Source organism: Eretmochelys imbricata, chromosome 8 (assembly GCF_965152235.1).
Source record: "Eretmochelys imbricata isolate rEreImb1 chromosome 8, rEreImb1.hap1, whole genome shotgun sequence".
Classification (NCBI taxonomy): Eukaryota; Metazoa; Chordata; order Testudines; family Cheloniidae; genus Eretmochelys; species Eretmochelys imbricata.
Window position 1 is genome coordinate 32,843,793 of NC_135579.1, and position 15,064 is coordinate 32,858,856.

At 42.4% G+C, this 15,064-nt stretch overlaps 1 protein-coding gene across 1 annotated transcript in view; it reads left to right on the forward strand.

The window, feature by feature from the left end:
• The window catches only part of FGF18 (fibroblast growth factor 18), a 69,445-nt gene that overhangs the window by 26,508 nt on the left and 27,873 nt on the right, over positions 1–15,064 (forward strand). Inside the window, exon 3 of the mRNA XM_077824745.1 lies at positions 12,214–12,320. Coding sequence (XP_077680871.1) covers positions 12,214–12,320 — 107 coding nt within the window. The remainder of the gene's footprint in view (positions 1–12,213; positions 12,321–15,064) is intronic.

Genomic DNA, 15,064 nt, shown 5'->3' on the forward strand with positions numbered 1-15,064 from the left:
AATGCCACAGCAGGAAGGACAACATTGAAAAACCTGGTGAGGAGATGAGAGCAAGGAGAGCGACGTGTCACGGAGAGTGGTTTTTGTTAGCGGACATGGCTGGTTGACTCGCCTTGAGAATGGCCCTGGGAACGCACAATTCATACACCTAGAGTGAAATAATTGTGTGTTGCCGAGAAGGAGAAATTGCCAGACACACTTGGCTGTGCCTGTTGTATACAGAGCACACTGGCAGCAGGGGTTTGGCCACCCACTGTTCTCATTCACTGGCATCCTGTCTTTCTGTCTCCTGTTCATCCTTGCACATTTGGGGATGAATTTTAACTTTTCAAATGGGAGGGGGCCTGAAGCAGAACACCAGGTCTGAGGGATTGGGATAAACACCCCAAATATTCTCTGAAATCTTGAGTCTCCAGTTATCTCTCTCCCTTCTGGGTACCCATGCCACCCCCACCTCCAAACAACCTCCGCTCATCTCTCATTAAGAACCGTTCTTGGAGAAGGGAGAGGCCTGGTGGTCTGTTGCTCCCTGTCTTTGGTGAGTCTTCTACTGATTTAGGATGAACTGATGGCCCATCCACTCTTCTTTCAGCATCCCAGTCTCCTCTTCAGGAGCCAATAGTGAACTTTGTGGTTGCTTATTCTTTCAAATTAACTGGTTCATTGGCTTCCCCTGAACTTTCAGGTGGTGAAGTTACTCTTCACTTCCCCCACAAAAGCTCTTGTATAGTGTTGTTGGCATAGATTACCTGCCATGTTCCATCCTCAGAAACAGTTTCATTTCAGCACTGGCTAAAGTGATTTTGACGTAGATACTCTGTAAACCACATAGGGTTCCTAGCGGAACACATTAAAAAATATACAGACTTATTCTATAAGGACTCACTGTTGCTCCATCCTCTGCAGGTTCAGAAGATTGTGACCCAGTTGAACCTGTGCAGTTCCATTATGTTAAAGGCAGAGTGGGATGTGAGGACAGTTGAGTGCAGGTGGTCCACACACTCGCCATAGCATGTGGGTGCATTAGGGAAGATCTGCAGCTGTGAAAATCACCCATCAATTGATCCCACAGAAGTCATCAGTCACCAGTTACCAGCAACAGTAGCAGTTGTGGAGTGTCTCCACTGCTGTTGCATGGCCTGGAAGGAGGATTCCTTCCCCTGCTCTTCTGGAGCAGTCCAGTAAACAGCCCCACTCCTTGGAATTGCAAACTAGGTCAGAGATTTGGCTGTCAGGGCTGCATTTTAAAAATACAACTCGCCTATTTATAAAACCTCCTTGGGGTGGGGAAGAGATGCACAGAGGTGAGCTGAAAGGCACGAGGGGAGTTCCGGAGCAGGGAACCTCCCATGCTTCAGCCACACAGTTTGCCAGTGTGCCCCAGATGTGCACAATAGGAGCAGGTGAAAATGTGATCACAACTCTATCTATAATGCATTCACCCCACAATGCACTCTCACATCTGTTACAGAGATATTTTTACACTGGTAGCCTAAGATACATTTCAGCTGCTGAGGACATCTTCACTCCTCTCTGCTTAAAGATCACAAAAGGGGATAAAATAACCGGAGATAATGAGGTGGCACAATAAAGGAGGAGAGACCTGCTCTGGGGGAGTACAGAAATGAGTGCTGGAGAAGGCATGTATTTCTGAGGTTGCTTTTTAAAGTGAATTATCTGCTGGTGAAAGGTTCTGGGTTGAGAGCCCTAGAGTCTGAAAGAACTGTTTATCCATGGCATTGCCTGGGCCTCAGCATTGCCAGCTTCTCACACCCTGTCTCCCGTTAGTGTGCCTTCCCTTGCTTCGAGGATAATTCCCTCTATGAGGACTCATTTAGGTTCACTTGCACCATCCAAAGGGTCACCTTAGCACCAAACTTTTGCCTAGCAAAAGATCAATAAGCATAAATAATAATAGAACATCAATATTTAGTCAAATGAAAGGGCCACATTTTGCTCTAACTTGCTGCCCATCCAATTGAATTGGTTTCAGCTGGGTCACACCGTGTGTAAAGCAGGGCAGAATTTGGGCCTTTATTGAAAAATCCTTCACCTACAGGTGTCAAGTAGAGCTGAGTCCAAATCAAAACCCTGATCCAATCCCCACCCCACCACCCAGAATGTCAAGGAAGTTCAGATATGAAGGCAGATCTTCTCTGGTTTTGGTGGCTTTGGCCTGTCTCTGGGATAGATAGGATACATAGCAAACAACATAACACAGGTATTGTGCTATCAATGTCCAGCATCTAAACCCAAAGAAAGAACCCTGGAGATCAATGAATTCTTTTACATCTTATGGAGACATTGGTTGTGCCTCGATAGTTAAAGATGGGTTGACTTTTGCACTTAATGGCAGGGATTCACTCTCTGTTATGTACATAGAATATGGTATATCCTCTGCTAAATTTTAGTACTTATTCTTTGAGTATTGAATTAATGTGCTGAGAATTCATAAGATTGAGTTTAAAATTAGATTTAAAAGGGGTCCTTTCAGAAATTTAGCATCCTGTATCAGACCTTTTTTGTCCCAGATGATCTCAGTAATGAAGTAACAGATTCTTCAAAATTTCCATAGTTAAAATTCATCTAAAGACACTCAAACAATCATAACTCTATCTTGTAGTGACATATATATGAAAAAAATGAATGTCTTTAAAAATCAGTGTCCTCTAATGTGGGACCACAGATGCTAAAATACATTAATTGTAATTGTATGGTTATTGTCCAGTGCCAGAGGGCAGAGCTAAGGTTGTTTGTTGTTGTTGCTGTTTTTAGTGTACTGAGAGAGAATTTATTTTTACCAGGTGAATAGAATAGGGCAGCTTCCACTAAAATAAGAGTTTCATTCAGCTGGAAATACCCATAATGTTCCAAACTATGCAAGTCCTTAGAGAAGATGGACCCTATGGACCCTGGCTCTGCAGAGGGGAAACTCCTTGCTCTTCCTTTTCTTCCCTTATCCCCATTTTTTATCTGAAGATTACTGTAGCATACGTAGCACTTCACCACTTTTACTTATAATACGTTATCCTTTACACGGCAGAAGTGTGAAGGTTAAAGATCAAGGCCGAATATATTTTCGTTTACTTTCACATCCATTTGTCATAACAAAGGCTGTTTTTAATTTTAAAAAGTGAAAAAATCCTCCCTGCATTCAGCCCAGGCTGCATTAGATTATGTTACTGCCTTTTCTTTCCTGAGTTCCAGAGCCATAAGAATCCTGTTGAAGATACAGTAGCATAGTGCAACTTTCTTTTCAGCATACTTCTCACTTGCTGGGGGAAAAAAAAGTTACAATGAGCCCTTTTGAGAAAATGTACAAACACACACATATTCCCATCCGTAAAATTAATCATCATAATTTCAACTTTTATTGGAGGGTACCGAGTAATAAAACCTGCTCACCATACAGAGAAAATAACATCTTTTTATATCAGGCACAGCTTGTAGCCTGAATCCAAGCAATACTTTCAATATGCAACAGATTTCTCCTCATTAGCTTCAGTTTGGAGCCTTCACACACACAACAGTGGGAGCTGGGCAGACTGACTTTTTGGAGCATGTAAAGCCATCGTGGTGTTGGCATGCTGAGAAATTCGTGTGTTTGCAACTCCTCGGTAAGAAGATATAGTGGTGCTAACATCACACCTACTTCATAACTGGAGATGAGCAGTCAATCACCAAACTTCCAAAGATAGACAGGCAACGTGGGTCAGAGAAAATCTGATCTGACATGAACCATTGGGCAGAACTAAAATCACTTTGAGGAAGAAGATGCGTGAAGTTTACATCATTGTTGTTCTCTGGTGTTTGTTTATTGTATACATCAGCACTTCTTGGTCTCAGCTGGGACTGGAAACAAGAGAGTCAAAATACCAAGAACAAAGTTGCTCTCATGGTATTTTTCTACCCTCATGGGGAGAAGGAAGTACTGATGAGATTTCCAAACCCAAAAAGTTCAAATAGCTTGCGTACGGTTCTACTAAGCATTTGGGCCCAAATTTTAAGGTCCTTATTTACTGGTCTTTACTGAGTCAATGGGGAGTGTGTGTGAGCAAGGACGTTAGTTTTAGGTGCTTATTGAAGCATAATAGAACTTCTGAACCTTTTGAGGCTCATCCATCACTACTTCCAGACTCTGAAGCTGGCTGCTTTTCAATCAGTTTTCCTGCCTCTGTAGAAATACTGTCCACTTGAGCAGTGTGTGGAGACAGCACGACACCCTGTTGTGATGGAGGAATTTCAGTTTCTAAATTTTACGTTTCACTGTCCAGGCCTGCTTCTTAGTCACAGGACAGTTGGAGGTGCTAAAGCACAGTCCAGAGATTGCTTGTCCCTACTTGCCACGCCGACAGATTTTTACAGCTTGTGGCCTATTGCCTCACTGCCGTTCTACTGGATCTTGTTTAGCAGACTTTTGACACCTGTCTGGTATATTTTTACTTTAGCTGATGGTGAATTAGGTACAAAACATCTGCACGAGTTGCAGGGCTGATTCTCTACTTACTGGCACCATTATGATGCATGTACACCTGTGCAAAATGGGTGCAAAAGGCAATCCACTCATAATGGCAGCATTTTGCATTCACTTTGCACATCAGTAAATGGGCCTGGGGGCTCAAGGCAGTGGACAGTCAGGCCTGTAGCATGTGGCTTATAGCTTGAGCACTATCCTAAAAAAATCACTTTTAAAATTGGACCAAATCCGAAGGGCCTTACTTAGTTATTATTCTATCCTTGCTTTGGTTAAATTAATGAGAATTTTGCCCAAGTAGGGCCTGATTAAAGGCTTCAAGTTTTAGCCCATCATGTTTAAGTTCTTCAGAAGCACTGGGGAATAGTGATCGCTTAATGGATTGGTGGGGGGATAGATCATCCGTTTGAAGATCTATTCCATATTTTGGAAGATGGAGTGAGGTGGTTCTGAAAAAAGTACATCTTTGTTCCATAATTTTGTAGCTCTTCTTCGTGTCCTCACGCTGGGCTGAGATGACAGCTCTCTTGGGGAACACTGAGCCAGATTTATTCCTGGTCTAACACCATTGACATCCAGTAGAGCGACAAGTCAGGTTCATCCCTTGTGTATGTTCTGATAAACTCTTGGTGCTGACATTTTGCATTCTTATGCTTGTATCCCTTTATGTTTGAGCCCAAGTAGGAGAGAACATGTTTGGGACTGAAAAACATTGGTGTGACCGATGTTCATCATAACACTTACTACTCTACTGGAAAGCACTCCGGTACTATGGTGAAGAGGGTGGTATAAGAACCTGAATAAAATAGAATGGAAAGTCTCATGGTAAACATAATAGCATGCCTTGACATACTCCTTTAGAGAACATCTTGCCCTTGGATGAGACCCTTTGAAGACAAGTTCTTGTAAAATATGGTCAATGGTTTTCCCTGAGATGAGCTTAGCGCAGGTCTTATTGGCTTGTTCAGAGGGAAGGTGCCTCAGGTCTCTGCTGAAGCCAATGAGATGTGTTACTTGTGTGTGAAAGTGTGTGCAAGATTGGGCTCTGACTTGATAAGCTCCCACACAAATACAAGTATGAAAAAGTCAAACCTCTTACTTTGCATTGGGATTATGGGTTCTTTTGGGCATCTACAAGAAAATCTCATTGAAACAGAGACCCTTCTTTTTTAGGAATTCTACATCTGATTCAGAATTTCAGGGCCACTCCCTTTACATTCACACAGATACAGAACTGGACAGTATATTATTGGGTAAAGTCATGATAAAAAATAACATCAGCTCAAATCTTGGAGTCAGATGCACATTGTGGTTGCTTTTCACCACTGGAGTGGCACAAATCAGCAGGAACGCACCAGTGGATCTGCCTCTGGTTTTCTAACTTAACATACACTCTGTGTTGATCTTATAATTTAAGATTGCTAAATATAATGGGTGTAGGCAAGGGCTATGCACCCAGTACTTCTCTCGCTTGTAGCAGTTTTACGCCAGGGTCGCTCCACTGACATCACCAGAGTTACTCCTGATTTGTACCGGAGTAAGTGAGATGAGAATCAGGTCATATAGGCTTTACCATCTGGGATGATAATTTTTTGAGAAATATGCAAATGTACAAATATGATTTCAATATGTGCGCAGCATAGATTCTCTCACTTGTTCAGGGCCTGCAGGTTTTAGTGCTCCCCACAGACTTTATATAATGTTGGCATGCTTCCCTCTTCATTATGTCATAAACGTGGAGACAGGGTCATTCTATCATATGTTGTGGTCATGTAATAGGATTCAACTTTTCTTGGGGCAAACTGTGTTTCAACTGTTCTAAGCATGGATGTACATATGAATTCTTCCTTAGCAATACTGGGGTTTTCATCAGAAGATAGGGTCTTACAAGAAAGTAAATCTTATTTTCTACAGCTGTCACAAGGGAGAGCTAGACATGGTAGATGAGGTTTGTGGAAAGCACACTCCACCTCTGCTCTCTGCTTTAGATGAACTGAACTGGAAAGCTGCTCTCCCTTGCTCTCCCTTGCAGAAGTTGTGGTCAAAGTCAGACAGCCTCAACCTGGATTTATCTGTAAATCATTTACATTAGTTAACTGAAAAGGGTTTTGTGTGTTCTCCTCTAAAAATTGTTCACTGAATTAGTAATAATTCAAGATGCTAACCAGAAAAATGTGGGATCAGGGGTCAGATTCTGGTCCCTGCAAGGGACTTTGCTGGTAAAGCCAGTTTAACCTGCCTGCTGAAGACGTGTGTGTGAATCTCTGGGTTGCACAGCTGGCTCCATGCTCCTCTTCCTCATGGCTCCTGATTCAGGGATTGTGACCGGGGAAAGTGGGCATGGCTGCAGCATTCCTGCATTCTGGCCAAATCTGCCAGCCCTTTGGAGGACATTGCAGTGGGTGCTACTCAGAGCTACCTTGAAGCTCAGGTTAAGCTAAAGAGTCCATAAGTCAGGGAGCCACGTTTGCCCCCTGAACTCCAGGTGCTGATCATTTTACTGGGAGGGCCTAATAGAAGATCTGAGGCCAAAAGAGCTAACACAATCCTGGGTTTCAGAAACAGGAGAATCTCAAGTAGGAGTAGAGAGGTTATTTTACCTCTGTATTTGGCACTGATGCAACTACAGCTGGAATCCTGTGTTCAGTTCTGGTGTCCACAGTTCAAGTAGGATATTAATAAATTGAAGAAGGTTCAGAGAAGAGCTGCAAGAATGATTAAAGGAGTAGAAAATGCCTTGCAGCAATAGACTGAAGGAGCTCAATCTATTTAGCTTAACAAAGAGAAGGTTAAGGGGTGACTTGACTACAGTCTGTAAGTACCTACATGGGGAACAAATATTTAATGATGGTCCTCTTCAATCTAAAAGAGAAAAGTATAACATGATCCAGTGCCTGGAAGTTGAAATTAGACAAATTTAGACTCAAAATAAAACATATATTTTTAACTGTGACAGTAATTAGCCATTGGAACAATTTACAAAGGGTCAGGGTGGATTCTCCATCACTGCCACTTTTTAAATCCAAGTGGATGTTTGCATGATTTTCTAAAAGATCTGCTCTAGGAATTATTTTGGGGATGTTCTCTGGCCTGCGATGTACAGGAGGTCAGAATAGATAGTCATAATGGTCACTTCCGGACTTAGAATTTATGAATCTATGAGAGAGACTCCTCAGACATCTGGGTTTGGGGTTATCTTATTCCCATTGAAGTCAATAGGAAAATTGTTGACTTCAGTGAGCAGGTTGAGACCCTTTGTGGGTGCTTAAAATCAGATCTTGATGTGAAACATATTTGCAAGAAGCCAGTCCCCTCACCTCTGCTCCAACCAATCTTTCCCCCCCATATTGCTAAACTTATCTGTATCTCGTTTGCCTTCTCTCAGTGAAACTGGACAGAACTTAAGGTTTTATGATATAGGCAAGCCAAGCCTTGGCCTTTTCCATTGCCCCCTATATCTTCTTTCTACCATTCTGGCTCCCATCCTCCCACTCAAGGGAAATATTTGAAAGATAAGTTGGTATATTTTCTACCACCGTCAAATATCTCCCTGACTTAATGTTTTTTTAGCTGGAAGATAGCTTTTCAACATATATATATATATATATATATATAAATAAAATCCTTTTCACCTAGACATGTGAGGAATTCCACTTTCTTCCAGTGGGAGTTCTCAGGAAGGTTCAGGTTAAATGGGCCAATAAGGGAAAAGCATGTAGCAGAAGATTTTACCCTCTAAAGAATTTTTTTTTAAAATATGTCAGAATATCTAACTGTCAAAGAATTTAAACAATAATACCTGATCTACAGACCGGAGTGCAGTGCTTCGTAATATAAAGATTGCAATCTCCCTACAGCGCACCTAGAGATTAATTGGGTTCAAAGCAATATGTCATGAAAGTCCGTCTAGCTGAAAAGTACAGCAGGGGAGAAACCTACAATCCTCTCTAACTGATTCCCACAGAAAAACTAGGAAAAATTCCCTTACAAATTACCTCCACCTGTTCATGGAGATGTAGAAACTTTATCCAAGAGGTAACTCAAGAAAATTTGCATTCAAGCATTTTGTTGAATGTTTGTGGTGACTGAAAATTGTTACTGTCTCATCCTTGTTCATCTGGCCTATGTGCAATGAGCTGGTAATATCAATCCTGGTTCTGGTGGATATGTGTCCATATCACAGAAACCATCATTGTGACTGGTAGTGTCAGCAGAGAGATCAAGGTTGGAATAGGCCACTGAGACTGAATTGGCCTCTCCACTTCTAGAATTTGGAGGGCCAAATTCTGCCCTTGGTTATACCACGGGAAATCAGGAGTAGCCCCATTGACTTCCATGAGGTTACATCATTGTAACTGAGAACAAGATTTGGTCTGGTGCCCATAGAGAATCATTGAGACACACGGGCAAGATATAGAAGTTTATGCAATTATCTGTGCTTTGTCTGCATGATGGCAAAACTCCCACTGATTTCTGTGGAAGAAGGACAGAGCTTTGGTGGGTTGTCAATCCAGCGTGTGTCATGATCCCTAAAAGTAATACAAATAATGAAAAAACTCAAGCATGAAAAAGAATCATAGCTGTAAATCCACCTGCAGTTAGCTTCCTAAACAATAATTTGTATCTCACCTGGATAAAAGTTTAATTTCAGCTAATAACATTTTAACAACCGAGGAGCACAAGACCAATATTTTCAAAAGTGAGCGCCTCAAGTAAGGCTTCTAAGTCCATATATAGGCACCTAAATAAGTCTGACCTGACTTTTGAAAGTGCTGAACACGTCTTAGCTCCCAGTGAGCTCAATGAGAGTGGCTGAGTGCTTGGCACTTTTGAAAATCAGGCCTCTTATTTAGGGTCCTAAATGTACACTCAGGAGCCTAACTAAGGGCACCCACTTTTGAAAATCTTGGCTGAAATAACTGCTTCTAGAATTTGAGAACCCCTTTGTGGGTTTTGTTGGGGGCCTGTTTTTATTGGTATAAACGTCACTCTTGATGTTTTCCCATCAAGGCTGCTGCTCTCAGTTTCTGTTCTGGGTACTAATGCATGATGATGTGAGGGCACAGACATAACCTTCTGCAGCCCAGGGAGAGTAGGAGGAAAGGTAAGTTCAATTTATTTCTAAAATTATTACATTATTTTACTAGATCTTTAAACTTTATTTAAATTCTTTATTTGGCAAAAAAGAGGGGGTATCATATTTTAATTAGTAGCCGTGTCAAAGGAGAGCTAGATTAATTATTGGAAATTACTCTGTCCAGATGGTTTTAATTTTCACAGCAGGGAACCGGCCTCTTTTGAAGGTGATATTTTTCAAATTAAAATCAGCCTGGATATTACTCATACATGCTGTAGTTTGAAGGTGACGTGGTGTGTCCTCTGATTTCTAACCTACGCTGCGTTCACGTCTGTGTTCTGCCCTAGTGAAACAATCCTTTGGATTAAAAAGGTGCAGGTTGCTTATCTCTAAAATTAAAGCCATCAGAGGGGTAAGAGGTGACTGAAGGAACTGGTAATGGAATATGAAGTCTTTTCATTGTTACGTTGCCCTTTATAATTCTCAAACCAAAGTGACCAAGAGTTGTTACCTGATGGTCAGCATCACACTTAGTAGTTTTAACCGAGGCTCCCAGAACTGAATGGACACGGAGAATGAATTACTCTCTAGCCCATAGAGGCAGTGCTTCCAGAAGAAGGCTGAGGCATGCTGTCAGTGTGGAGGTAACTTGCATTGCTATTGCCTATGCCCTCCCTGGTCTGTAGATAAATGGAGGACTTCAGCCTTCAGAGCTTCCATGTATGCTATTTTCTGGTCCCTTAATTGTTCCAGCTTCTGGGCAGGGTTCCTCTGAGGGGTGTCCAAACTAACTCATTGGACACCTTCTTGAAGCAGTGGGCATTATCTGGGGTTCCCTGCCTGGTGTCGCCTTCTGGATCCCTTGTTTTGACCTGCACCCCTATCCTTGTTTGTTCTTTTTTTGTCTCCCACAATGTCAATTTCTGGTTTCTTTGGCCGCCCCCCCCCGCCCAAATGAAGTGGGTCTTGGTGCCCACCACCTCAGCTGAGGGAGGGTCCAAATAATCAGCAGTAGGTTGACCCACCAGCCCCAGTGGTCAAGTAGGTTGGTACATTTCTTAGACACTGAAATATATATAATACACATACATGTTAAATCCATCTGCTGTTAGACACTTAAACAATAATTTCTCTCTCCCTTGATATAGGTTTAATTTCACGGGATACCCTTTTAACAAATGAAGAATCTAAATAAATGTAAGCATCTGTTGAACATTTGGTAATTGTAAGAATAAAAATACCAAAAATCACATCTCTGTCTGAGCTGCAGAAGGAAATCTCCATTGAGGGTTAAAGTTTTGTGATATTTACACTGCTGAAAAAGCCAAATTCTGACTTTACAAGTGGGAAAAATATTAATGTGCTTAAATGAAACAAACTCGTATTTCTATCCCCTTGGTAAATCCTTACAGTGAACATATTTGCTCTTAGAGGGTTTTACAGTTCTGAAATATGAAGGTCAAAAAGAATGTGACTTTCTGTAGCACAGATCAAACATTCTTCCGTGTTTGGCCATAGCTGTATTTTTAGGGTAAGAATTAATTCGTATGAATTTCCAGTACAGGGCCCGGGTTTCCGTGCACTGACATTTAGACATTCTCAGATTTTATTTCTATCATGTCTGCTTTCTATTCTGAGCTCTAGAGATGGCCTGGGCCGAAAGGCCAGATCTGAACACCCCAAACTTTATGGGAGGATGTTTTGGCTTTAACCTTGGTCCTGAACTGAATGTTGCAGCTGGCCCCTAACTCTGTAATGAGACAAACTGAAATTCTGGGTCCAAATGCCTCCCCATTGTGGGGGTGGTTGTAGCGATGGGTTGCAGACCTGGATGCCAATTTTGGCCCATCTCTGACAACAAACTTGTGACATGGCAAGTGGCATATTAATTTAGAGAAGAAAACCATCCTCCACCATGGAGGCAGGGCCAGGGAAACTCTGCACTCCAACATGGTGACCAGGTTATGTTGTGTAAGGCATTAAATGCCCAGCCATGGGCAGGGTTCTAGGCTCTGCCCCACGGGATTGTCACAATGGTAGTTGGTGGGCTCCTGAGTATGCCAGGGGACACATACAGGACTTTTAAAGAGCCGGCGTCCCCATCAAAAAAGGCACCAAAGCAATGGTACTAATTTGCTCCCTGTTGTCGGTTTCAGTGAAATTGCCACAGCCTGAAGGGGCCATGAGAATCAAGTGCACTTTTGTCTGTTTCGGTTAGGGCTGGCACACCAAACATTGGCCTGTGGTAAAGAATTTAGTTTTCACTTTGCTGTTAATGGCACCATTCCTGAGAACGTAATTCACAAGACGTTTTACAGGGGGACTCCCCTCCCCACACAAAAATATTAATATAGCTTTGTTAATCTGGGCAGTAAAAGTGTGCATGTGTGTATACATTCTCAGTTACACTGATGTAAATCTGGGGTAATCAGATAAAGTTAGTAGCATTATTTTAGATTTATACCTGTGTAACCAAGAGCAGAATTCAGCCTGAGGTAAGGCGTGTGGGTTGGTCGGTTGTGTGGGGTTTTTTTCCATATGGACTGTGTCTACATTCAGTGATCCAGGTGGACACAGGAGAACTTCTTGACTTACCTCATTCATGCCATGACTTGATCTGACTGCGCTGGTAAATGCCTTTTTTTCTTCTTCCTTTTACAAGCCCAGCTTCTAGTGGAAACAGACACATTTGGCAGTCAAGTCCGGATCAAAGGGAAAGAGACAGACTTTTACCTTTGCATGAACAGGAAAGGCAAGCTAGTGGGGAAGGTAAGTGTTTCCTATTAATTCATTTGTAACATGAGCATTACCTTTAGCAGTGACTGCGAAGTCGTAATGATGTGTTCCGAACTTTGCCTGTCAACCCCAAATGAAAAGCAGGACTTGAGGAATGTGGAATTTTTAAAGCAGTCCATCCCTTTACCAACCCTTCCCCCACAATAAAATAAAGCAGCCAACCACCGGGATTTTATTACTGATGCCTTGGGTATGCACAGGTTTCCATTTTACAGTTGCATAGATTGACAAAAGATGTATGCATCTCAAAAACAATCGAGCACTCGCATTACATGATATAAATCTCTTTTACCTTGGTGGTAAAAAAAATAAATAAAATTGTTAGGAACATGTTAGGGAGGTTAGCAGTGTAATGCCTGTTTTAATAACAAGAGTCAGAATATACTGTAGCAAAACTAATATTGGAATCTGAACATCTTATTAGGGCTGGGCCCCACGGTTCTAGCATTACAGGAATATTTTATTACTTTGGATCCCAGCACAATAGAAGCATGTAACAAATTACACATATTTGCCTGTGTAGCTTAACTTCTTTGCTGAAGTCATATTTTTTTTAATGCATTAACTTGTTTTTGTAACTTACATGGGTTCTTTGTATTGCTGGTGAATCCAAAGTTAAATAATTGGGCAGGAGGCTGTCAAAGTTAAATACCACCAAATGCACATAAAAAGCACTCACCCTCTGTACCACATGAATTAAAACACTGGCTATCCCTGTGGCAGTGAAAAAGGGAAGCTGAGTTTTTTGCTTTGAGTCAACAAAGGCACTGAAAGCCACATTCCCAAATAGAAACCAGGTGTCATAGCCACTCTGGTGAGATGTTATGTACTACGGTGGTCCCAGGAGTGGTGCTTGAGGGGATGGGAAAGTCTTTTCATAGGGTGCTCTCCTGTACCTTTACTCATGCAAGTAAAGGCTACCTTAAATACTGATATCTACACTACCTCAGTAAGTTGACCTAAGCTACGGAACTCCGGCTATGTGAATAATGTAGCTGGAGTCGATGTAGCTTAGGTTGACTTACTGCGGGGTCCTCACTACGCTGGGTCGACAGCAGACATTCTCCTATTGACTAACCTTACTCTTCTCGTTCTGGGTAGAGTACCGGTGTCAACTGGAGAGCGATCTGTGGTCAATTTGACAGGTCTTCATTAGACCTGCTAAATCGACCCCAATGCATCAATCCCCAGAGCGTCGATCCGGGGGGTAGTGTAGACATAATTTTCAAAAGCACCCATTAATTTTGGGTGCCCAACCTAAGATGCTGACGACCTGATTCTCTGAAGTGCTGAGCACTGGGATTCCATTTTAAATCAATGGGATTTGCAAATTCTCAGCACCCTGGAAAATCGGACCTAGATGCTGGATTCACCATCACCTTTCATCATGAGAGGAATCATTCACTGGTTAAGGCCCTGGCCCGGAATTTAACAGAAGCACATTTGGTTCTCTGCTCTGTCACAGATGTCTTGTGTGACTTTGGAGAAGTAACATGGGGCCATAGTTTTTAAGGTATTTAATCACCTAAAGATAGGTGAAAAAGATCGTGGGATCTTCAAAAGCTCCTAAGTGCCTAACTCCCAGGGCCAATGGGAGTTAGGCACCTACGTGCTTTTGAAAAACCTACTAGGCACCTATTTGTATCTGTAGGCCAGGGCCGGCTCCAGGCACCAGCATTCCACGCAGGTGCTTGGGGTGGCAGTTGGAAAGGAGCGGCAGTGTTTCCGCAGCCACGGCAATTCGGTGGCAGCTTGTCTGTTCCACTGGCCATGGTGGCAAATTGGTGGCAGTCTCTCCCTTTTGCCGTCCACAGCGGTAGTTTTTTTCACTGCTTGGGGCTGCAAAAACTGTAGAGCTAGCCCTGCTTTAGGTGCCTAAATACCTTTAAAAATCTAGCCCTAAACCTCTCTGTGCCTCCGTTTCCCCTCTGCATGGTGAGGCTAACAACACTGCCCTGCTCACGGGGAGTGTTGTGGGGATAAATATGTTAATGGCTGTGAGGTGCTGAGGTACCACAGCCGTGAGGGCTGTGTAAGAATCTAAGGTAGATACATGTAAAGTGACTGTAAAATGCCACCATTCTGCTTCAGTGGTGTTTACACTGGTGCAAATGACCACAAATGGTGCAGGCAGCAACCAATGAGCCTTAGGAGGCTTAAGCCAGATATCCAGAAACAGGCTTATCAGATGCCACTTTTGAAAATTTAGGCCTAAGTCTTTTTCAGGACGAGTCTCTCAATTTGGCTCATTGGGTGTGAGTCAGGACACTTGTTTAGCTTGTTCTCATCATGCAATGTGATGTTTCAGTTTCTCTCAATGTGCTTTTCATGATGTTAAGCTGGCAAACACCTCATTTTAAAATAAATCTTTTATTGTAAATATCGTATCTGAGCCTTCCTGCCCCACGCCGGTAAAGACCCAGATTGCTGACAAGTTCATAAAACATGCCGCCTTGAGCAGGAGGGGGCATTGAACGTTCTGTTTGGAAGGAAAATGTTCCAGACGCGTTGCCCATATTAACAGCTTCTCAAGAGCACAAATGAAAATAACAGCATGTCTTCTTGATACCAAAGAGTGTGGTTTTAATTAGTATCATAGTTTCAGCTCTTTTTGTGGCAAGAGTTTGAGGGAGTGCTTTTTAGGCTGAATGCTCTAAACAGCTAGTAAACCCCAAGGAAAACGTTAGATAAAAATTCATGCCTGGGCTAATGCAAAT